Here is a 26,914-nt window from a genome sequence, read left to right as displayed (position 1 = left end):
AGAATTACCATATCAATTTTCAGAGAAATCGATTAAGCGTACAAAAAGTTATAGCTTTTTTTGTCTTGTCAGCAGTTTTTGGACTCAGAATTTTCGGGTCTTTTTTACCCCACTTTACCCTTTTCAAAAAATCTAAGATCATGCCTATATAGTTTCATTACATAAAAAAAATAAAACTTGAAGGTTTCAACACTATCTGATCGGGTCCCACAGCACCTAAATCCCTTGATAAGTATACATTGTTCCCATTCCACCAGGTTTTCAATTACAAAAAAAAATGTCTGAAAAAAAAAATTTCAATTTTAGTAGCATGATAAAGGGGACACCTTGAGTTTTCGAATGATGAGTATAAGAGCGATACCAATTTTTTTCGGATAAGTTTCTTCTACCAGAGACACCGTGAAGAGAAGATGAACACCCCAGACTGTTGCATGTGTAATCTTTTGCGTTCTGCTTTGCCTTCCGTCTTTCGGAGGAAGTTAAAAACAACTTCAACTCACAAAAATATTGCTTAAAATGAATGTCTACAATCGTCGTCGTCGTCGTCTTCGTCATCATTGTCAAACTGAAGCGACTATAGTCAGCTTCAATGAAATCGTCACTTGGATGGATGAGGGTAGATTACTTCGGACCAGCTAGCTGGAATCCCGCCATGTTTCGGGGACTAACATATCAGTGTATGTGTAAACGAGATAGCATATCACCGCCACTTTTCATACGCATAACATAGCATCTGTCAATGGGGCCCGCAAATCGCGGATCCGCTGCGATGGTAGCTGCGATGAAACAAAGCAAATAAGATAGAGATGCCAGCTAGCTGCTTCGGACAAACAAAGCATTGATGCTGCTGTTGCATTTTAGGCCGTGGACATACTGGCGCGGCTTGCGTTGCAAAGACGGTTCGCCTTGCCGTGGGTTAATGTACAGCCCTAAGTAGAGCTGTACCTTAACCAGTGATAGAGCGAGTCGCCTTCACAGCGCATACCGCGCCAGTATTTCCATGGCCTTAGACATATAGGAGCAGGAATAAGGGCTAGGAAAATTATGCTTTAAAGCTGATTTATGCGATTTGTAACATATTACATATGATTTGAATGTAAACGGGACGGGACGTAATGTAAATAACACGTGCAATCCCAGTCCGAAAAAAAGAAAATTCATATTCGTACGAAGAACTTTTTTTTTACATTTTCTGTAGATGGTCAGGAATGCTGAAAAGGCGGGGCTTAGAGCCTTATACAAACTTTTGGTAATTGTCACAAAGTGGTTCGTTAGAACGTTCTGCTTTTTCGTATTAACAACTTGGTGATGTTTATAGGAGAATTTAGAAACGTTTCCTTTGTTTGAAGTTGTCACCGCGAGTCGTATTTTCATCAATACATACATGAATACTTTTTGGTGACAAAGTCCTAGAATAGAATATTTCATTCGTGACCAATTCTCATTACTTTTTTAGATTATTTTTATTTCGCTGATGAAAATTAGATATGACTGAATGTGTACATATAAAGTAATAAAACACAAGAAGTTGAAATTGCGATGAATGCCAAAAGTGTTTTCAAAATACAATTCCATTTTTATGGTAAAAGTATATCGCCTACCCCTTGGAATTTTTATGCGCCTTCAGAAAAATTAGGTTTTGATTATTATTCGGAAAATTTCAAATATTTCAGACACATAAAAATATTACATTCATTCATCTTTTCAATCATATGTCTGTTCTAATAGAGCCCCTGTTATACTGCCTGTAATCGCATAATTGTAACATTCGACATTTAATGGATTTCGTGCTTTTTATTGGGAAATGCTTAGAATAGTATGTACTTTTTACATCTGAAAAAATATGCTTATGTTTGTGTGAAAATAGTCGTAAAAAATAACAAGTTGTTTTGTCACATAGCGTAAATAACCGCATAATTGTCACACTACTTAAACTTTTCCAACTTTTTTGTCAAAAAAGATTCCAGCCAAATCCACATCTGCATCCTTTGGAACTCGAAAGTTGTTCTGGTCCGGTAACCAACCACCGGTGATCCATTTCTGATGTTCAGCTCATGCTTGTTGAATACATGAAAAACTTCATTTTCCCTGTGATATATTCCGAAAGTAGCTTGAAAGTGACGGCATAAATGTATCATTGCAAAAATTTCAACCAATTTGACTTCAAAAGTGATGTTCAATGTAAACAGAGTGTAAAGTAGTGCTTTCTTCATGATACAAAGTTCAGTTAAAGTGTCTATTTGCAAGAATATAAAGGGAACAAAGCATTTAAGGTCAAAATATAAAAGTGCGATTTGCTCGAACAACCAATTTTGCAAATGTTACAAATATGCGATTATGGGCAGTATAATATTGTTACAAAATATATGAAGTTCACGAGGAAACTGTATAAATTATATTATGCTATATTTTTATTATATATATTTTGACCGCTTTTAGTAGTAGTAGTAGTAGTAGTATCACCTCCATCTTGATGAACCAAAAAACTAAAGGAATTCGTCACCAATTATTTTTGATGACCTTTTCAGAAAAAGATTCATTCTTTTCGATAATGATCATAGATTATTTAATAAAGATCAATCGATACGGAGACTCTTGTGAGACAATACTAATCGAACGTTGGATGGAGGGAATATGCAATATCGAAGTAATGTTTTCTTTGTTAGGCTGATACAAATTTCGAATTCACATTTGACATATATTTCCTGACATTCACATTTGACATATATTTCCTGACAAAAGTCACTGTGATCAAACAGTGATATTTATCGGTCTAAGCTTGATGTTTACTTTTCCTGATATCACCTCAAACCACAAGAGATGATTACCAAAATCAATGTAACAATGCAAATAACTTATAAGTTTTTTAAAAGGTCACACCTTTTTTCAAACAAAACTGTTGTTGTATATTTCCTTTCGAAAGTCACAGTGACTAACTGGGAAAACTATTTCTCTGGACAAAATGTTTTTTGTTCTTCAAATTATCACCGTGACTACTTAATGAAAAAATACCCTTGCTTCGTGACTTTTGTGAGAAAATTTACACAAGTTTTTCTATAAAAAGTAATAGTTACTCAATTACAAAAACTGTTGCCCCATTTTTTTCTAAATTGTTTGGGGGACAATACTGAGACCAAAGCCTTATTTCATTTGTGACTCTCGTGCGGATTGGGATGAAACATGTTATATGTAACGTGTAACATATAATGTATAATGTGTATCATGTAACGTGTAACATGTAGCGCGTAAAATGCTCCACACAACGATTTGCAAAGCCTGCGACCAAATACATCAATCACAGCACCCAACATGCTTGTCCTTACCTCACAGGTCAAAGCGAATAACTTGCTTCGGTTCAGCGTCATCACGCAGTTGACGATAAATTTTAAATCGTCAATTGAAGCAAAATTTGCTCGAATTTACTTTCTTCGTTGCTGCCTTTAAGGGCTATTCCCATTGCTTCCGTTTCGGGACCGGGCCGGGACCGGGCCGTGGCTGTTCCGTGTGTCGTCCGGGCTCGTTTGAGATTGATTGCATGCGTTCTTATGAATGCATTCACACCGACGCGCCGTGCCCAGACCGGGACAGCGTTGAGTTGACGTCGTGCTTCCGCCGTGCGAGAGAAAAACTATCGTTGCCGACGATACTTTGTGTTGGCCGAAGAGTGCACGGAAGGCACTCGGGTGGATGCGTGTATGTTGTAGTGACATATTTCGCGCGGAGTGAACTGCGGTATGAAAAAATGAGGAAGACGTTCTTTCACATACACACATCAACATTTCTCAGCCAGAGCGCAGCGCGGGCACGGTTCAAGCACGGCGCAGTGTGAATGCATGAAAAGTCCCGGACGAGCCCGGTCCCTGAACGGAAGCAGTGGGAATAGCCCTTTAAGCCTCAGTTCTAGCAGTTCAATCTGAACCGACGATACAAATAGGCCGAAAAAGAAACGACGAAACAAAATATACCGAGTGAAAAACGCTTGTTTTGTGCTCAGTGAGAGGGAGAGTGAAACAAAACGAAGTTGATATCAAGTCGGGTTGAAGACGAAGTTGAGTTGCGTCATCGTCGCTTGACGATGCACTCATGAATAGTGCTGGGACTTTTAACCGGATATATTCGTGATCCTGTTATCCGAAGCTCGTATCACGGATGTGTGAACGAATACTATTCGGATGACCGGATATCCGAATACGGATAATCGAATAGTCGGATATCCGGATAGTATAGATAGAATTAGTATAGACAGATTTTTTTTCTGTCTTTTAGGCCCGTTCGAATGAAACGTACCGCGAAAAATGGCTTTTTACACATTCCCCCATCTCCTCGCAAGTAATTATTAATTATGTAAATATAAATAATAAAAATCATAAATCTATGTTCAGATACAATATCCGGATAACCGACTTTCCGAAAATCCGGATATCCTGTCGGATGTTATCCGGATATCCGGTTGATCCGGATTTTGGATATTTGTCGGATATCCGAGGTCGGATATCCGGATATTTTAATCCGGATAGTCCCAGCACTACTCATGAAGGTGAAGATTAAAGGGCCTGGTCTTGGGTCCAGTCCTGTACAACATATTCACTTCAGATCTTCCTGATTTGCCTCCGGGATGCACAAAGTCATTGTTCTGTGATGATACAAGCATTTCCGTAAAAGGAAAAAGTCTTCGTGTTATATGCAGTCGATTGCAGAGAAGTTTAGACATTTTTTCTTCCTACTTGCAAAAGTGAAAAATCTTTCCCAATGCTTCTAAAACTCAAATGATAATTTTTCCTCATAAGACTAGGGTTTCTTTCCTCAAGCCAAACAGTAATCACGTTGTCAAGATGATCACCCCATTCATCTAAGTTGGTCTGACAAGGTTAAGTACTTGAGACTAATTCACGATAAAAACCTTGTTTTCAAAGAGCACATTGAGAGTATACAAGCCAAGTGCATCAAATATACGAGATGTTTATATCCTCTCATTAACAGGAAATCTAAACTTTGTTTAAAGAACAAACTTTTGATATATAAACAAATTTTAAACCCAGCAATGCTTCATGCTGTACCGATCTGGTCAAGTTGCTGTTCAACAAGGAAGAAAACGCTCCAAAGGATTCAGAATAAAATTCTGAAAATGATTTTGAAGCGTCCTCCTTGGTTTGGTACACTCGAATTACATAGACTTACTGGTGTTGAACCATCAGAAGCTATGTCAAATAAAATTATTGACAATTTTCGACAAAAATCGTTGCAATCCTCAATTGCTACGATTAGCTCTCTTTATAGCCAATAAGTTAGCAATTAAATAAGTTTACTTCCCCTTTTTTGACAAGTAGGTTTAAATCCCTACGAACGATAAGTCCTAAATGCGAAAGCAAACAAATCCTAACAATTAAAATTACAATTTTCTAACAGTATTGAGAAGTCGCCATTTGTGATTGGACACACATACTCATTGCTTACTAATATTTATCATAAATACTTAAGCTACTACCAAATCCTCCCTTTAAAAAAAAAAAAAACAAAAAGCTTTAGAACATTTCTTCATGCATATTTCTATTTGTTTCTATTTTTCAACCTGTATGTTTTGGTAAAATCTTAGCAAAATTTTTGATATTATAACAAGCTTCTTTCAACTTTTAATTGAAACTATAAATTTATATAAACATGATCGTTGCATGATTTGGTCATGCCTTGACAAAACATTTAAAGTTGTTTTAATAAACTGGTACTTTCTTGCCAATTTCCAAACTGGGTACTACCTTAACATGTATGTTCATAAATGCCGATCATCATAAAACATCCCAAAACCTAATAAACCAGTATGTACGTACCGTCGGTGGCTGGCTGCTCGCAAAGCCACACCCGGCAGCAATGATCCGGCAGCTCCACCAGCCGGGGCCCCACGCAAATGGCTGTATCGTTGGGTGGCGGCAGGTTCTCGTGTGGACAAAGGGTCGAACATGCGTGTCTTCCGTTCTGAAAAGGGTTCCGTTAGTCAGTGAAGGTTGACGGGCAGGGTTGTATGGAGGAAGAAAAAGAAGAAAAAATGAATAAGAAAAGCAGGCAGTCGAAAGGTCAGCCGTGGTGATAAATTTTAAATGGCTAATAACAATGTATTACGTCCGGCCAAAAAAAGTATACATAGTAAAAACTGAGTTGAACCCGTGTGCTAACGTAAAATATTACCCCTAGCTTCTGAATTTTTCCGTTCATTACTTTGCGAAGTTTAATATGTATTTTTGTTCCAGTCATGCACTCGTTTTAAGCAAAGCATTCAGGCCATTCCGTGAAACAAAACAAAAACGATTTCCTTTGTACACGTATATTTTCTTAAAGCTATTTCTATTTACATCAATGCGACATTACTGAACACAAAGGAGAGTATAACCCCTGGCGGACGGTATTCCATTTATGTATAATTGAATCAATAACACTGATCCCGATGGGGATTAAACGGAACAAAGCATTGAGTGGGTCATTCATCAATTATTGCAGGTGAACTTATCTCACCCCTAGGGCGGTCAACCTGCTGGAGTCTAGCGCGTGACGTGTATTTCAAGCATTCGTGACAGTCTCGGGGAAATAATTTATGCCCCATGCGGCAAGGATTTCAGATGAAGGTAGTAAATGCGAATCCCACAAGTTGTGAACTGGACTTGAAGCACTTAGAATGGTAATTAATTTCAACATTCAGTAATTCGCAAACTTACACCTGTTTGAAATGTCTGGCCAGTAAGTTCGATGGGGTAGCTTAAAAAGAATGGCTTTTGTTTGAAAAAGGTCACAAGATTACCATAACCAGAAGGGTAGACGTTTGGTTTAGTGATTAATATCCTAGGTTCGGCAAAGCCTAAACAATTCAGTTAACTTTCTTCAAAGTGAAAGCAAAGAGCGATGAATTGTAACTTGACCGGCTTCAGACCGCATTTGAAATAAATCTGTCTCCTGATAAAATATTGGTAAAAGATTATAATCAACTATTCATATTAGAAGATCTTTTTTTCAGCCCCGCTTAACATATACTACAGAAAAAAGCGTATAATTTACCCCTGTTCAACCACTTTTCGCGAACTTGATTTTTCTCTAGAAATGCTAAAACCGCATAGAAAAAATGCGAAACAGGATGATTTTCATCCCAAGATGTAATGAATTCATTTTCTCTATTTTCCATTCTACAATGGGATGCAAATCAAAGAAATTAGTTGATAATTACCAAAGCGGAGCTTTACAATATAATCGCTACAACATTTGCAGATTAGTAATGAAATTTCTATCGAACATAATTTGTTATTCAAGTTAAAAGGTGCTTAACCTAAGCCTTCTATAATTTCTCCCTGCCCAAAACTTCACTTCTTTTCATTGTTTCATTACGTTTTTAGTCACGCTCGCAGCTTTACTGAACCCTATCCTTGTTCTCTCTTAATTGAGTCTCGTTTCTGAGCAGCTAAGTCAACACGTTCGCAAATTGGCCCTCTGTGCGATAGGGCCAATCATCACGTTTTTCTCTAGTACTTAGGGAAATCAAAGAAGAAGAGAAAAAAAACGAGCAAATTGGAAAATCGTTTCCTAGAAAATGGAACAAAACGGTTTGATGGGGACGCCTACAAGTGCTGCCTCCCGCGTGTTTGCCAAGCACAGAAAGAAGCACCGGAAGCAAGAAACTTGGAATGTGAAAAATAGTACCACAGTGTAACGGAAATTCAATTACCTGACAAACGCATTGTGTTCGGCAATCCAATTTAAACGTCTCACCGTGGAAGTATGTCGTGTTTCCCACCGTACAGCTACCTGCGAGAGAAAGAAGAGCAAAAAATAATTGAAAATCTAATTCGTAAAATATTTGTTGATGCGAGAAGTTGACAAATTGATAAAACGAAGACACCAATACAGCACCATTCGAACCATTTTCAACCGCCCAGATAAGTTTGCCGAAACACGAACTCGGTAGAAAAAATGTCAAATCATTATAGTGAAATAGTCAAAGATTACCAAAAAGTTTTCACTCGTTTCACAAGAAGCTGGCACTTTGTTAGATGACAGCATCCAATTCCAAAAATTAACCGAACCTAACGAACTGAAGAGGACTTTCGCACGTCATCCGAAACCCTCAAAGCGCCGAAAACATTCAATCAAAATCTGATCTCCATCCGCAAATTACCCTTCTCCATTTCTTCCTTAATTAGAAGCTCCGGCAGACGGTGTCGATTAGGTACACTCAAACACGTTTCGTCAGGAGCGGCAGCAACATTGAGTATAATCTCAGGATCACAGTAATGGGGTTAGAGAATCCCACCTCCCTCGTGGCGGTCGGTCAGACGAGAGATGATGAAACGATGGAAAATAAATTTTCGATATTCCATCACCAGCTAGCAAGACTGGCAAGCTGCTTGACTCCCAGAGGGTTCATTGAAAGAAGAGTGCAGGTAAATTTTCTCGAATGCTAACACTTTCTCTGTTTTTGCCTTAGGTAGCTGCGTATACAGAAGGAAATTACATCCAACTAGCTCAAGCAGGGCAAAAAAATAGAAAATTGAAACATTTTCCGTTTAGAAAACTTCTCTGCAAGCAGGCTAATTCTTGCATCTGCCATTATCGGTTGGCAACGTTCGGGACATCTCATCTCATCTCAGACGGTGGGTAGTAAGCTAAGACCAGCATCCGGTCTGAAGACGTCATTTTCCCTGGTCGAAGGACGATAGTGTATGTATGTATGTATCAGCGAAAACGACGCTCGTTAGCGGGTTTCGTGGTACCCCAATGTAGTAACGGAAAGGGTAAGCAACAGTGCGATGTACTTTTATTGCTGTACAAGAGCTCAACTTGGCAGTACTGCACCCGTTAGACTGGTCCTGTACGTGTACGCAAAGCAATTTCACGCTGCTCTACGTTTTAATCTTCACAAATTTGCCATTGCTGGAAGGGCATTCGCGTCTTGAAGAGAGACTTGCCAGCGAGTCGGGGCGTGAAAGTAGCTCTTGAAATATAATTTTCAAAAGCGCAACAGCTCTGGGTTGATAACGAACTTGGCGAATGGCACAAGCTGGTGCTCCAAAGGATGGCGATGAGACTGCGACTCAAAACTTACCGTATATTAAGTCTATGTGTTGGCCGAATATCTGAAAAAATATGAAATAAATTGAAATTTAGATCAAGCACTTTAATCAAACATTACTTTGCATTTATTAACAAAATAAATAAAGAAATGTATGGGAGATAGCGTTTGTCCAGCAGGAGGGTTCTCATAACACTGGTGATTTCAAAACCTGTTTCAAGTGAAAACCACTGAATAGAAGTTTGATGTTATTGACGAATGACTTTGCATTGATATTTGAATTATTATCACTTTTAAACTGTTGAAGTCTTTAAGGGAGTACCATACTCTGGAAGGTTGAAAAATGATAATTTTTCGTGATTTGTTTTTCGGCTGTTCAGGGTAAGATAAAGTGGTATTTTGGCTATTAATTAAGGTATATTTGAATATGTTGGCAGTGTTTTTCCGGGAACCCTGTTTTGCCTTCCTCCTAGAAAGGTAAAGCAATCACTGGAAAACCCCAAGGTATAAAACTGCTCCAAAGGGTCAAATCTCGTATATCAATCGACTTAGTTTGACGAGCTGAGCATTTTCTGTATGTATGTGTGTGTGTGTGCGTATGTGTGTGTGCGTATGTGTGTGTGTAACGCTCTCCTAATCTCACTCGATTTTCTCAGAGATGGCTGGACCGATCTTCATGAAATTAATTGCAAATGAGAGGTCTAGTTGCCCCATCAGACCCTATTGAATTTCATTGCAATCGGATTTTTAATTTAGAGGTTATGTTTAAAAATGTAAAAAAAATGAGACATCATTATCTCAGAAACTACTCAACCGATTTTAACAAAATTGATTTTGAATGAACGAGCTACTTTAAAAACCCTTAACTTTTGAGTTTCATGCAGATTGAACGTGTGGTTCAGAAGTTATTCAAAGAAACGTGTTCTGGAGAGTGTTTATTCTCACTCATGTTTCTCAAATCAGTGCCATTTGGAAGGTCTAATTACCCCATAAGACCCTATTGATTTTTTTGCAATCGGACTATAACTTTGCCTGTTATGTTTAAAAATGTGAAATCCAGCTTTGAAAAGAAACATATTCCGAAGACTACTTAAACTCACTCACTTTTCTCAAAGATGGCTGAACCGATTTCCACGAAATTAATGTCAAATGAAAGGTCTAGCTGCCTCATAACACCCTATTGAACTTCAATGTAATCGGTCTCTTACTTTGTCTGTAATGTATCAAAATATGAAAATCACGAAACCTCATTATATCAGAAAGTACACAACCGATTTGAACGATATTGGTATCAAATGAACGGGCTAATTAAAGGTTAATTGATTAATTTTATTGTGATTAAACACGAGGTTAAAAAATTGTGAAAAGAAACATGTTGCGGTGACTTTTCAAATTCACTCGTTTTCCCAAAAATGGCTGGACTAAATTCAACAATCTTAGTGTCAAATGAAAAGTTTGGCTTTCCATATGGCCGCAACAAAATTTAAATTTGGTATTGTGCTATTCGTACGTCCCCGGTATTGCTCATGATTGAAGTGTACGAAGTTCAAAGTCATTTCTTTTATTTCGCTATTTCTTCAGCACGAATATTCTACTCCTAATTAATAATTTCTTTAATTTTTTGCCTTTCTCCTAGAAGGGTATAGCAATCACTTGCAAAACCGAAGATATGAAAGTGCTCCAAAGGGCCGAATGGCATATATCTCTCGACTCAGCTCGACGAGCTGAGCATTTTCTGTATGTATGTGTGTGTATGTGCAGATTTTTATTTTCACTCACTTTTCTCAGAGATGGCTGGACTGATTTTAATGAAATTATATGCAAATTAAAGTTCTAATAAATTTTATGTAATTGGATTTTTATTTTAGAGGTTGTGATTAAAAATGTAAAAATCACGAAACACCAATATCTCAGAAATCACGCAACCGATTTGAACAAAATTGGTATCAATTGAACTGAACGGCTATCTTAAAAACCCCTAACTTTTGAATTTTATTTAGATTGAACATGTGGTTCAAAAGTTATGAAATGAAACGTCTTCTGAAGACGGTTCAATTTCACTCATGTTTCTCAGGGATGGCTGGACCGATTTTCACAAAATCAGTGTCATATGAAAGGTCTAGTTACCTCATAAGACCCTATTGATTTTTTTGCAATCGGACTATTACTTTGCCTGTTATGTTTAAAAATGTGAAATCTAGCTATGAAAAGGAACATATTCCGAAGAGCATGAGCATGAGCATGAGCATGATTGACCGCCCGCGGTTGCTACTCCATTATTGCCAGATCAGCTGTAATTACACAGAGAACCAACAGATGATGCTTGGGACTAACATTCATCTTCAATGTGTAAAAACTGGTGACCTTAATCTTTATATTAGGCAATACCAGCGCCGGCCGCATCCGAATGCAGGTCAAAGAAGGAGTGTGTATAGGAATATGTTGACGTGTTACTCGCTTTGATGGAAGCCGAGAACACCTCTGCACTTCCACGAGAAATCACTGGGATATTGGAGAAAAGGTTAAGGTTGGCAGGTTTCGTTTTAGTAAACGATGCGCTGAGTTCGAGTACCGGGTTCATAATAATAAATATCGCACGTACGAGTTCATTATACCTTCTACGGAAGTCATAATGCGATCAATATGTTAGATGAAGTAACACCGCAAAAATGAAGCGCACGCGAGGATACCGGACCTATGACTCAATCAAGACCGACTCAAATATTTGAACATCTGTTTATGTAGTTATTATGTAACTACCGAAACGTATCCCATTGATTGATCTCAGCTGACTACACAATGTTACGAAAGCTACAAGAGTTGAGTCCACGTTAACGCCTCGCGACTCCTATCACTTCTTCGTGAAGTGACCCTATTTACATCGAAAATTATAACACGGTTATAACCAATCTGTAGAAAATACGACCTCATGAAAGGTATCGACGCGAAGTCTCTAGATATTCGGTCACCCGGGCATCTGGCTTTGAGCCTAACAGGTCGACTAACGACGTTTCTTTTATACTGTTCGTCTGTTCTAAAAAAGCGATTTTTTGATTTGAGACCGATTTAAAGCAGTAATAAACTAAAGAGTGTTGTAGGGTCACGCACAGGTAAGTGTGGTACATCCTAGTGAAACGCAAAATGGTATACCACACTAAGTGGACGATTCGAACTAAGATATCATAAAACTCTCCCGGGCCGGAGACGCGTTTTACCAAAGCATTATGCACGACCGCTCAATCCCCGACTACCGACGGAGACGCTCGGGAGCACGATAATTCACGCCGACTCTCTATTAGCTGTCGATGCGAGTGTTGCCTATCAAATAGAAAAATTGGCAAAGTTTCATGCATCCAAAGCCCCATTAATTTGAAAAATGCAGATACGCAGATTGACCAAAATATGTATCTTAAGTTTGTTGACAAAATGCCGAACTAGTCATTATTGGGACATAGTATACAAAAACCTCTGCTCAAAAACTAGACAAATCGAAAAAATTGAATTATAAGATTTCAACTTCGACTAGCAACAATGCACCATACTCTGAATTCCACAAACCACACCAGTACTCTCTGGGTGACGAGTTCAAGTAATGTTACGCGTTATGTTGGCTCATTATTAAGCTGAGCAATAGGGACCTTTTTGTCAAACGACATGCGTAAAAGCATAAGTAATGTCGAACTCGTCTCCGCGGCACGTTCACACCCGGACTACAGCTTTGTCCTGTACTTTTTTTTCACTTTCCGGACTATACTTTTTCTGTATCCGACTACACACTTTATCCTGGACTACACCCGAAAGAAACAGGGTGCAGTCTCAAAACACTAATAACAAAAACAAATGCTCTCAAATGCCATACGAAAAATATGACAACTGAGTGTAGCGTCGCTTGCGTGTTCGTTTTCGTGCTGTAAAGTGTAGTCCAGAGCGGTGTAGCACAGCTGCGGAAACGAGCTTGAAACACCATTACAGTATTCCTGAACCCTTTACAAAATGCCAGAACAATTATTATTCATTTCACCGTTTTGGATCTGCGCCTATAAAAATTTAGCATATTTAACAAAACTTAGCTATGGCATAAAAATAATTATTCAAAAGCTAGTAGAGTCATAAATAGAAAAGGAATGACAATGGATATTGAAACATAGTCATCAGATATATTTCAGTTCGGAAATTCAAGACAATTTTAACATTATGAAATATCGCAAAATAGATAAACAGCAATCGTCTGGTACACCTTTTCATGCGGTGCATAAATGAATGACAGAACAGTACGAAAATGCTACGCTGTGGTAGCTACACATGAAAGATGAATTCGCCATTAAATGACGCACAAACTCATCGCTAAAAAATCATACTGTACTGCACACACTACAACACGAAATATATATATAAAAAAAAACAATTTGATTCTTGTCGGTGAAAACTACTACCTTCGAGTCATTTATAAATAAATAAACATGTCTGTAAATGTATGCACTTATCTTAGCCATTGAATCAGCTTTCAGCAAACCAAACATGCCTCCGCTCGCACGCAAACAAGTTTAGGCAACTTGTTTCTATGGTTACAACTGCCGCTCTCTCAGTTTCTGCCTCTCAGCAGATCGTGCCGTCGGCGGAGAATGAGCTTGCACACTACCGTATCAAAGGAAAGTCACCAACACAACACTGCGCTTTAAAAGCAGCCATTTGCTAGGCGACAAATTGTGAAAAAAAAACGGCAATAAAACTTCAAATTTCCAGATCGTTTTACTTCCAAATCACTTTTAAAACACTGTTATAAAATTCGAAACACTTTTACCCACAATTACCACACGAAATTCACAATTTATCGTGCTATATACCACAATAAAACGCGATTACCACGGACACAATAAATAATCTATGAAAAGGAACATATTCCGAAGAATACATAAACTCACTCAGTTTTCTCAGAGATGACTGAACCGAATTTCACGAAATTAGTGTCAAATGAAAGGTCTAGCTGCCTCATAACACCCTATTGAATTTTACTGTAATCGAATTGTAACTTCGTCTGTAATGTACCGAATTGTGAAAATCACGAAACTTCATTATCTCAGAAAGTACACAACCGATTTGATCAATAGTATTATCAGATGAACGGGCTAGTTAAGGGTTAACTGATGAATTATGATTGAACACGTGGTTTCAAAGTTTGGCTGCCCTATACGTTTCCATTTCATTTGATTATAATCGAACTAAACAACCGTTATGTATTGAATTGTTAATAAAACAACGAAATTTTATTATTTCAAAGATTACACGACATATTTGAACATAACTAGCATCATACGAACGAGTCATTTCTCAAACTTACAAATAACAAACTTCATAACAATTTGATATGTGGTTCAAAAGTTATGGAAAGAAAAGAAATTCAAAGGCTATTTAAAACTATACCTGCTTTGATCAATATATGTGGCCACAATATAATTCAAATGTGGTATCGTACTATTTGAATGTTCCCGGTATCGCACGTGATTGAATTTTTCGAAATTAAGAGTCATTTCTTTTATTTCGCTTTTTCTTGAGCATTTACATTACGTCAAATTTCATATTTTATACTTCTATTACAACATCATTATTTTAAAATCAAAAAAGTGAATACACATTTATTAAATTAAAGCGTTCATGTAAATCTATTTTTACAAATAATAAGTTTGAATGAGAAAGGCTGGGCCTTACCGCTAGGTGGATTAATTTAGGTTTTTTCAGCGGGTGGTAAGTTTTTTCTCGGCATCTACTGAACCGATTTGGCTGAAATTTTTTCCAGCATGTAACCGACCGATGCTCGAGGAACAGCACAAAGGCAGGGGGCAGCGGAGTTAGCATTGCTGTTCGGCGCTCTTTGTCATCCGCATTGCTAGTTGAAGCCTCAGACGAGTCACTTCAGCAGTTATGGGTTACAATCATGAATGGCGAGTCAAATTTTGTAATCGGTGCTATTTATATCACACCTAATTTGCGGAATGAAGTGGATATTATTGATCGTCATACCGCATTTGTTGAAAAAGCTGTTACTTCGATTGGTATTAACGACGACCTTCTTCTGTTCGGAGACTATAACCGATCTGATTTAACCTGGGCTGTGCAGCCAACGACCAATTACCTAGTAGTCGACGCTTTGCGATCATCTGTTAATCATCTGTTGGCAGTTCTCGCTTGTTAGACGGCATGGCTTTTCACAGTATGCACCAGATCAATTCTGTCTGTAACCCGAATGGTAGGTATCTGGATCTGATCTCCGCTATCTTGCATGTTTTGCCAGCGTGCTCAGTCACCACTGCTCCTGCTCTCCTCTGTAATGTTGACGTCCATACCCCACCAATAATGGTCACCGTCAACAAACCTGTTAAGAACAGTTCATAGATGAGTTCGATCCTAACAGTTTTAACTTTCGACGAGGAAATTATGATGCTATCAATTTAGCACTGAGAGATATCGACTGGACCTCTTTCAACCGATTTAGGGCTGTGGACGAAATCGTGTCATATTTTACCGATATAATCCAGCATATTCTACTTCAGCATGTTCCAAAAGTTGGTCCTCGTCAGAAACCTATTTGGGGAAACAGGCAACTAACTAGGCTTAACCGCACTCGTAAATCAGCCTTGCGTGCCTATCAAAGGAATCGAAACCCTGTTAATCGCATCCGCTTTAATTGTGCTAGCCGGTCTTACAAAGCCCTGAACAGAAGTCTGTATGCGGCATTTGTACGTAAAGCCGAATACAACCTACGTTTGAACCCGAAAAGCTTCAGGAAGCTCGTAAATACGAAACGTAAGAAGGAAGGCTTACCATCCACTATGTTTTTGCTCAACAGTGAAGCGTCTACGAATCGTAACAAATGCGACCTATTTGCTGAGCACTTTTCAAACGTCTTCAATAGCGAATGCGCTTCACCTGACGTCATTTCCGCAGCTTTGTCTCTGGTTCCCAGTGATGTACTCAGTGTTGATACGTTTTTAATTACCCCTGACAAAGTTGCTAACGCTACCTGCAGTCTGAAACAGTCATTCTCCCCTGGACCAGATGGTATTACTGCTATTCTTTTGAAAAAATGCATCGAAAATTTAAAATTTCCGCTAACTGCAATCTTGAACCTTTCTTTGCAAAATCATCAATATCCCCGTAGATGGGAGGAATCGTTTATGTTCCCGGTATTTAAATAAAAACGATGAACGAAATATTGAACATTACCGCGGAAACTCTTGCTTGTGCGCTTGCTCGAAAGTTTTTGAATCAATTGTTCATCATCATCTTATGTTCAGCGTAAAAAATTATATTTCTACCGCGCAGCATGGGTTTTATCCTGGCAGATCTGTATCTACAAACTTACTGGAGTTTACTTCATTCTGTCTTCGTGGCATGGAACAGAGTCTTCAAATCGATGCCATCTACACGGATTTGGAAGCTGCCTTTGGTCATGGGTTACTTTGTGCCAAATGTTATAAGCTCGGAGTCGCCGCTGGGATGGTTGAATGGTTAAACTCATATTTATGCCATCGTAAGATTGCTGTTAAGTTGGGTACATCGCAATCTACTTGGTTTAGTAACAGTTCCGGTGTGCCTCAAGGCAACATACTGGGGCCGCTGCTCTTCTCACTGTTCATCAATGATGTCACTCGGATTTTACCACCTGGCATACGACTGCTATACGCAGATGATACTAAGATTTTTCACCTTATTGAAACACTTGAGGATTGCAGCAGGCTTCAAGAGCTTATCGATTTGTTTCATGACTGGTGTAATCGCAACTTCATGTTGATATGCGTCCCAAAGTGTACCGTGATCAGCTTCCAGCGTAAACAACAGCACTTGTTATTTGATTATTCCATCGATGGAACAACTCTACAACGAAGCGAAGTTGTCACTGACTTAGGAATCTTGTTAGTCACGCAAATGACGTTCAGACAGGACTACTCGACAATTATTCATTTTGGCTTGATTTATAGGATCGGAAAGGAGTTTGAAGAACCAGGCACTTTCCGTACACTCTACTGCTCTTTGGTACGGTCGATCCTGGAAACTGCATGTGTTGTATGGGATCCATACTATGATCATGGGATTCAACGAATTGAGCGTATTCAAAAGCAATTCATACGAAGGATTTGTCGCTCATTACCCTGGAGTAATCCTGAAATTCTGCCGCCCTACGAAAACCTCTGTTTATTGATTGGTATCGCACCTTTTGAATAACGACGCAAGGATATCATGGCTAGAAAAGCACACAAAACTTTGACAAGTGGTTATGATTGCCCAGCTCTTCTTGCTATGCTTCAGCTACACTGCCCTCTTCGCCCGCAACGCCATCAGCGACTATTGCAGTTGAATGCGCACCGCACGAACTATGGCCTTCATGAACCTATTCGTCGAATGGCTTCAGCTTATAATCTTAACGAAAATTGTAATTTTTAATGTTAGTTCTATTATTTTCCATTGTAAGTGATGTCCTATTGTACGATTTATGTTTGACTTGTACCTACTGCTACGTATTTGTACGAAAAAGATGTTGAGGTTTTATGCCGGCTTGAAATCTGCCACAACTTCCACAAAATTAAAGTCAAATAAAAGGTCTAGCTGCCTCATAACATCCTACTGAATTTCATTGTAATTAGACTGTAACTTTATCTGTAATGTATCAAAATGTGAAAATCACGAAACTTCATTATCTCACAAACTACACAACCGATTAAAACAATATTGGTATGAGCTAGTTAAGGGTTAACTAAAGAATTTTATAATGATTAGGCATGCGGTTCAAAAGTTGTGAAAAGAAACATGTTCCGATGACTTTTCAAATTCATTCAATTTCCCAAAGATGGCTGGAATAATTTCAACAATCTTAGTGTCAAATGACAGGTTTGGTTGCCATTTCATTTGATTACAATCGGGCTTTCATTTCAATCGTTTTGTATTAAATCGTGCAAAACAACGAAAGTTTTTTTTTTTTTTGTTCTCGCTTATTTTCCGTCGGTCTAGTTCCGCCACTGTTGTGGCCAATCACCGACGCCCAGGGAGGCGACTCCACACCCAGGACCCTAACTCACGACCCGTTTATTAACGGACCGGCGCCAACGGCTTTACTTCCTCATGCGATGGAAGGCGTGATCCCAGAGATTTTTCGCCTCAGAAAATCTCCCGGTGTCGGCTAGGATTGAATCTAGACCAGTTGGGTTGGTTGTGAGTGGATCACGCCACCTCACAACCATCGACACCTATGTCGGCGGTGGGATTCGAACCCAGGCGTCGAGCGTGGTTGGCGGAGACGCTACCAACCACACTAGGCCCCCGCTCTAAACAACAACGAAAGTTCATTAAACTCAAAGATTACACGACTTATTTGAACATAACTACGAGCTGCAATACGTGGTTCAAAAGTTTTGGAAAGAAACGAAACTGGTTGACCAAAATGTATTGTACTATTTGAACATTCCCGGTATTGCTCGTGATTAAAGTGTTTGGAATTAGCAGTAATTATTTATTTCGATATTACTTTAGCACAAATATAACGTCAAATTTCACATTTTACACTTCAATTATTTACTTCAAATACAACATCAATATTCTTGGACCCAAAGAGTGAATGTACCTCTTTGGATTGAATTTGGCAATTTAGGGTTGTTTTCCAGAAACCATAAGTCGCAAAATCGGGTTTCAAAATTAAGTATGGAGTTGATTCCCGGCCTCTAAGCATCATCCCGGTTCCTGGAAAACTCACACTGGGTAATGAAACTGGAAGCTACTATCCAAAAATTAAAAAAGGGCGTCTGAAGTTGATTTTTGGCATCTGGATATCATACTGTTTTACACATTCTTATATTGAATGATATTTGGTCTTTCTGGGCTGTTGTTCATCAGGGATATTTTCCTACTATAAAAAGTTGAATCTAAAATGATATATAACCGAGTCAAATCTATATATGAGTACAGTGATGTTTTGATTATACCAGGAGTAAAAATAAATTCGCATCATATATTTAAAACATGTTTATTCCATTTTACTTCCAAAAGGTTCGGTATGGTTATGCTTTTGGCTACCAGAAATTCGTTTTTAAGAGTGATAAATAAACCCAGCAGAAATTATCAAGGTGTATTTTTTTCCATCAATTGAAGGTTTACGTAAATCTATTCGAACAAATAATAAGTTCAAAAGAGAAAGGCTGGGTCTCACCGCTAGATGGATTGATTTTGGGTTTTTAAATAGTAATTTTTCATGAAAACAAAAAATTTTTACTGAAATTTTGGCCCCCATTATGGCAAATTTTGGAATTTTTAAAAACGGCTATGTAACAAGTTAGATCATCCATTTCTACATGCTGAAACAAAATTTCAGCCAAATCAGTCCAGTAGTTACTGACAAAAACTTACCACCAGTTAGGTACTGATTTAGAGAGAGCATACACGTTCCCAGCTGCCATCAGCGTACTACTCACTATATTTGCATCCTCAACATGCTGAATACATCTTCAAATATACCTCAATAAATAGGCAAAATACCCGAACACTTCATTTACTCTAAACATCCAAAAAAAAAAAAATCACGAAAATTCTAGTGCTGGGACTTTTAACCGGATATATTCGTGATCCGGTTATCCGAAGCTCGGATCACGGATGTGTAAACAAAAACTATTCGGATGTCCGGATATCCGGATACGGATATGCGAATAGTCGGATATCCGGATATACCATCCGAATGTTCGGATTTTTTTTCTGTCTTCTAGGGCCGTTCGAATGAAATGTAACAACAAAAATGGCTTTTTCACAATTCCCCATCCCCTAGTAGGGTAAATGACCCAATAGTGGAGGAGTTAAGCACGAGTTATGCATGTTTAGCCATGTTTTGGCTAAGAAAAACGAATCTAGCTGGTCCGTTTCACTATTTTCTGTTGATATGGGTTCTATTTGATAATTTTGCACCTTAAAATTGACTTTGAACCCGCTTTGAGGGTTTAAATTACTTAAAAAAAGTTGCACGCTTTTGTTCCTGTAGTTGCGGTATATAAAACATTCGTGTTTGCTTGGTTAAATGAAGGTATTTGCCTCGCTTGAAGTGGTTTTTGATTGTTTTACTATTTATCATATTGTTTTTAATAGGTTGACAAGTCGGTTTGCAAGTAAATACAAAAATGCACGAAGTTAACTAAGAGACGGATTTTGCGCCAATATGGTCAGATGTTGGCAAAATTCAGTGAGGGTATGTAGGTTTTATTAAAATAAAACAAATTTTGCATACTTTTTATAAAATGTCTTTAGACTAAAATTTGAAAAGGGCTGAAATTGGCTGAAGAGAAAGACCAATGGCGCTCATTTTGAAATATTCAGAAGAATTTTTTTTTTCGCAAATGGTGACTTCTCAACACTGGAAGTTAGCGTCTATTACCTCTGCTTCGTACCATGTTTGCGCTTACATTTTTGACGTTAGTGTTTACTAAAAGAGCGACTGAAGCTGTGAAAGGCTCGTTAAAAGAATTACAAGACCATAAGCAGTGGGTAAGCATCGATTAAGAGGTCATAAATGCATAATACAGTATTTTAGGGGTGAGAGCGATAGCTTTTGTGGCCGATCATGTATGAAGTATCGGTGAATACACGGTGGCAGGGGAAGGTGAGGTTCAAAAATTGAATAGTAATAAGTTACATCATTTAGGTATGTCCCCTAGTACCTGCTTATCCCTAATATACACAAGTAGTCCCACATACATATGTTCTGATAAACGTAAATCAGAATTGCGAAACATACCGCAACTATAAGAGCATAGTGTATCCTGTGATCCAATAGTGGAGGTAGTAATTTATAAATAATATGATCATCTATTAACGAACTTCACCTGTGCAACAGTTTCCATAATAAACTGTTATCTGGGAAAATAATTATATGAGTAATAATCGTACTAAAACCACACACATATCTTAAAACAATCGTGGACAAAATAAGAAAATGGGTAGTGAGTGGTGCCTTCCGGGTAAGTTTCTGAAAAATACAGTATTTATCAGTAATTCGGATATTTTCAGTATATATTGTTGTAGTAACATATGTACTTATGTTTAATCTATTATTTCTTCAACATGTAGCATAAGCAATTCGGTTCTAATTAGTTTAAACGATGAATTTAAAAGCGATGCCGCAACTATTGGTGCTACCACAACTATTGGATCATCTACCCTATGTAATTATTTGCATAATTCTCATTAAACTATGTTCGGATACAATATCCGGATATCCGGATATCCGACTATCCGAAAATCCGGATATCCTGTCGGATAATATCCGGATATCCGGTTGATCCGGATTTTGGATATTTGTCGGATATCCTAGGTCGGATATCCAGATATTTTAATCCGGATAGTCCCAGCACTAGAAAATTTATTATTTTTCGACCTTTCCAGAATAGGGTCCCCGTTAAACTTTTCCGTTCATCGGAAATGGTAGTTAAGGTGGAAGTGTGTTAAACCCATAAATGACCGACTTCGAGCCACCACGTGGTCGACTTCGAATTTTTAAATACTTACCACTCAGTAATAGTTGATACGTCACTTGTGAAAACATATCATCATGTTTGTTATGGCGACGAAAACATAAGAAAATATTTTCGTAGATAACACATTTACTATTCCCGAGTCTAGTGGCACTGAAAATTCGTAGCCGATCACGTGGTGACCACGTGGTGGCTTCTACACACTACCCCCTTTACTTTCACCAGCATGTCGACGGTTGACCCACCACCTGTCTTGTATCCAGAGCCGGATTTACGATTGTGGGGGCCCGGGGCCCAGTTTTCAGTGAAGGCCCCAAAATAAAACAAACCCGTTTTTTCATCGTACGAGTTAAAAACATTTATTTGTTATTGAAAAGTTACCAAAAATTTGATAGAATTTTTTTACGAGTTTTTTTTTTTTTGCAGAGAACTTATTGATTGAATAATCAACATTCTGCTCCTTCAGAATATTGTACTCTCAACTTAACAATGCTAAGTTTGACAGCCTTTCACTCTTCATAGTCGTACGCAACCTATTTTCAATCAGTTTCATCTTCGAAAAAGACCTTTCTCCAGTTGCGTTCGAGATCATTAGGCACAAATAAATCCTTAAATAAAATGATTTTTGCAAGGCACTAACGAGTTTTTGATTTTTTTTCTTCATGTAATCATCTTTTTCGAGCTCCACTTTGATATACGCGGGGTTTTGTGGTGACAGCTCATTTTGAATAAATGTAATAATAAATTCGGTTCTTGCTCACTGTTTATAGACAGATCTAACTGTTGAATGATTTGGACCAGAGGTGCCAGATGTTTTCGAAAGATGTCTGCAACTGCTCGAAATCCGGAAATTTTTTCTTGATATCTGAAAAAAACCTACCGCAATTTGAAAAAAAAAGCGATCCGCAGGCAAAAATTTGCACACAAGTAGTGTAAGACTGCGCAAATATAAGGCTACGCTGGCAATAATCTACAGAAACTAGGAAAAAACTACACACATCTGCAGGTCGATAAAATCTGCACACGGACTCTGAAAATCTGCATTTTACAACGCAAATCTGGTATCCCTGATTCGGACAAGTAAACTTATTTTCGGAATCAACAGCAATGCATTAAAAAAACTTGTGGATTATGTATTTTCTTTCCTGCTTGGTCTCCCATGCGCGCTGGTTCGATTCAAATGGTGTGTTAATGTGTGTCTTTCCAAGAGAATCGAAGGATCTTATGGATGTAGTTGTGATATTGGCACTCGCGAAAAAATAACACTGAAGAAAAGTTTCAAATTGAAATGGTCTGTTCAAATTTTTGATTGAATCTCCTTTTTAGATAGAGAAAAGTACTTTTCTTGTTTTGTGGGGGCCCTGAAAATGTGGGGGCCCGGGGCCCGGGCCCCCTGGGCCCCCCCTTAAATCCGGCTCTGCTTGTATCTCTAAGGCAGTCTGGTAGGGGATCTCATAAACCACCGCCCATACCTAAATATGAATGAAGCCACATCGCTTAGAAGTTTCCGTTTGCTGACTGAGCTATTAGACATCATACGAGAGCCGTTGAGACCCTTTTACAAATACACTAAGGTCGTTTTTACGCGGGAGATGTGTTCCAAATTTGTATGGGGCCGCGTAAAAAAAGACATTTTTGAGTTTTAAATATAACGAAGAAAACCGTCCTAAAATGTTTGAACCTCGATTGAATATGATAGTCAGGGCTCAACATTTTCGAAACAAAACAATGAGACTGATTGTTCCGCGCTGTCATTTCGATTCGAACAGTTACATTTTCACTTGATTCCTTCCGGCTGCTGTCATCGAATCACTTCTTTCTGTCGACGGGAGTCTGTTGCTCATCGGATCGTTTCGAATGAAACTGATGACTTTTTCAATTGATGGAGAGAGTGACGGAGAGAGAAACTCTTTCATTTCCTTCAGCGTCTCAATTGAAACTAGCACCGCATCGCGTCGTTTGATGAAAGTTTTCTTATACCGCAAGCCGCAGTTAAAACGGCAATGGCATCCAATAAATACGTCACGCAAATTCCGATCAATATTTCGGAATTTTTTTCGCTGTTGATCACTGGCTCTGCGTAACCACTTCGGATTGGGAAACTGGTTTTGGTGTTCTTCGTTTTATATCGTCACGGCTTTCTTTTCTCCGTCTTCCGTTCTTTACGCGAAGTACTGTATGGAAGCCTCCTGTCTTCGTTAGCGCTCATTGTCATTTTCAATTAAGAATCGTCATGTGAGAGTGACGGCGTTAATCTTCTCTTTCAATTGAAACGCATTTGTATCAGTTTCTAGCCCTTTAGTTGTCAAAGTCAAAGCAAGAGTAGTTTCCATCACGAACTCACGAAGAGCTTGAGAATGATACAAAAGCTTTTTAATTGAAAGCGACGGGTCAAAGCGTCACTATAACCGGATACTTGTCAATTGAAAACGACTTTGTCAGGCTCTGATGATAGTGGTCAATCTAGAGACCGAAATACAATATTTTAAATTTTAAGTATGTGCACCATAAAATTGTGATTTTGAAGTAGAATACTTATCTCAGGAAGTTCGGCTGCATAGGGATGTGAAATGAAAATCTAAAACCGAAAAAAGTGAAAAATATGTCCAATTTCAAATGCTAATAAATTAGTTAGTATTCGATGGATTACCTTCGTTCTTGCAGCAATAGATTGGAAAATCTTCTAAGATTCTTCCCAAATAAAAATAATTGTAATTTTATTATTTAAACTATTGTACAATTGAAAATAGTCAAGCCTTGTCAAAACGAAAAAATCGACTTCTGATTGGTCGTTATATGATTGCTTCCCAAGCACGGTCGACAGAACCATATACCTTGCAATTTAAAATATGCTATTTGGCCTATATAAGAGCCTGATTCAGCCGAAGCCACTTACAATAGTTCTAGACAGCGACAACAGCAGTCATCCCTTAGCAGCAGCAGTAGCAGTGCAGAGGATACCAGCGATGGCGGATAGCGGCCACAGCTGTGGCATAGCAATGGATAGCGCACCAGTTGCCGCGGATCTCAGCATCGATAGCAGCTGGGCCAGCCGATGCAGGGGCAGCGGATACCAATGGCAGCGTATAGCGGCCACAACTGTGGCATGGCTACGGATAGCGTAGCAGTTGCAGCGGGTATATCTGACCATAAAGCATTTATGCAATATTTGAATGAAAATTGCAGTAATCGGCCTTTTTCAAGGCTACTAAATGTGTTTGGAAGAGCATAATGAATGGTTATTAATAAACTGCAACTGAGGTTTGATGCTGCTGCAAATGCACAGCAGTGTGATGGTTATTACGATTTGTTGATACTGTGCTTAACAAGCGGTATATACGAAACAAATCCGATTTCAAAATGACTGACATGCAAGCAGCCGGGTTATATTTCATGTAAAAGTATTCTACTTCAACCTTGCGGTCGTGGCTTTGCACACCACCCCTCCTGGGATTTTTTTTTAAACTTATATATGATCCCTCGTGGTCTAAAACGGAAAACGCTATTAGAATGCGGTCGATATATTGTATCGTTTTTGAGTAATGGAGGAAAGCGACTCGCGTAAAAAAGTCCTTACTGTATATTTGACGTGCCTCCCAAAGGTGAGCTTGTCATCGATCATCATGCCAAGAGTTTCAGAGATCGCTTCAAGACAATAGTGTAGTCTCCGACGCTAAACATGCACTGACTTGCAACTACCTATTCAATCGACAAAGCCAACGATCACATCCCCTACTGGAAACTTCAGCCTCAGCACCCCGACATTCTATATCACCGGCCTTGGATGAAAACACCGCGGTTCTAATACGGTGATTGGGACGCACTTCTGACCTACCTCTTTGTTGTAAGAACTTGTCTCGATTCTGGAAGTTATTTCACAGAATCTTGTACAGCGACATTGGTACGTCAACCCTTCGAAGCGCGTGTGCTACGGAGTCTATCGTGACGATTACGCAATAGGGAATGCCCCTTCAGCGTGGACCCTTCCGGAAGCGAACTGGTTATTTCTACCCTTCGTGTACCTCACTTGCGTGTTGGGGATAACTCTTGTCCGCAGTTCGGTTTAGTGATGAAAATTTTGGTCACGGGTTATTTTCAAACACGTTTATTTTTGGTTTGATGTTGACACATCATTTTGAACCTGCTCGTGGTCCATATGGTCACCGAATCAGAGGCTGCTTGGTTTAGTAGCTGCTGTGCCGCATAGCAGCTGTTAGTTATCAGGTTCAGTTAAGCACCTTGGGCCACCGATAAAGTGTTTGGTAACCGTCTCATATCAGTCACTTAGGAGCTCCTCGCAGTGTTTTGCCTTTGGCCCACACCACCAGAACGCCTGAAGCAAACGACCAGACCAGTTTAGCTACCAACAGAGCGAGGTTTCCATTCGTCGAAGAAAATGATCAATGACCACCAGGGTCCCCACAAGATCCCCGTACTGACTCTTGCGCCATATTGCACCTCTCGATGATTTCATCTAGGTTTTCAAGCTGGAGTGTTACCCCTGAAATTAGTACCCAAATTTGCTCATTCTTCTCCAGAACCCGCTTGGCTATTGTTTGCAGTTTTTCGATGGACTTGAATAGCAAGGGGCCGTCTACCGACCGCTTTTTCCTGCGGAGACCGCTAGATTCCCCCACAAGCATAGCGGTTTGGTAGTCACTTCGCGCCCGTCGTTTGTTATTCAACGCTAACGTTAACAAGTCACCCTTTCAACCGTTACCCTATTATTTATTTATTTGATTTTGTCTGTGAGCTTTTAGCTCGTAGAGACTGACTAATTTGTACACAATATCGTTATTAGTACTTATTCTAAGATATAAATAACATAAAACATAAAACACAATTTGCAATAGGGAACAATGAAAGCAAATAGAACAAACAGCGTATTAAAATTGGGTGTTACATAAAATGACTTTAAGTTGCCTTTCGAAGTTTTCTAGCGGTAATGCTTTTATGGCTTCTCCAAGAGAGTTGTAGAAAGTAGTCGCCTTGTACAGTGCAGAGTTTTGTCCAATGGTTCGGGTGTTGACTCTGTTAGACCTTAGATGTCTCCTTCTTCTGACAAAATCAATGAATAAATTACAAATTACAAAAAAAAAATTATTTATTTTTTTTTATTTATTTGGCATTCCGTCACAATGACTAGTCCTGATTAACAAAGTTTCTCCAATTCACTCGATTATTGCCTGCCGCTGTCCAATCCCTGGGACACCGCTTGCTCCCCACCAGATCTCGCTCCACCTGGCCTACCCCCTAATCGTCTTCTTAGTACCCGTCGTTCAAAAACTCCGTGCACTCGCAGGTCCTTCTCGAGTATTGTCCACGTTTCATGCTCGTGGAGAGTAACCGGTCTTATGAGCGTTTTGTT

General features: G+C 38.8%; 1 protein-coding gene across 2 annotated transcripts in view; it reads right to left on the bottom strand.

Annotated features, from left to right (window-relative positions):
- LOC129724573 (uncharacterized) overlaps window positions 1–26,914 on the bottom strand; it is a 163,707-nt gene that overhangs the window by 60,041 nt on the left and 76,752 nt on the right. For both annotated transcript variants that reach the window (XM_055679567.1, XM_055679566.1), the window contains exons 3-5: window positions 9,080–9,110; window positions 7,703–7,782; window positions 5,826–5,970 (exon numbers count right to left, since the gene is read on the bottom strand). In XM_055679567.1, the coding sequence (XP_055535542.1) occupies window positions 5,826–5,970; window positions 7,703–7,782; window positions 9,080–9,110 (256 nt within the window). The remainder of the gene's footprint in view (window positions 1–5,825; window positions 5,971–7,702; window positions 7,783–9,079; window positions 9,111–26,914) is intronic.

This window comes from Wyeomyia smithii, chromosome 2 (genome assembly GCF_029784165.1).
Source record: "Wyeomyia smithii strain HCP4-BCI-WySm-NY-G18 chromosome 2, ASM2978416v1, whole genome shotgun sequence".
Taxonomy (NCBI): Eukaryota; Metazoa; Arthropoda; class Insecta; order Diptera; family Culicidae; genus Wyeomyia; species Wyeomyia smithii.
This window is presented reverse-complemented; position numbering and strand designations above follow the sequence as displayed.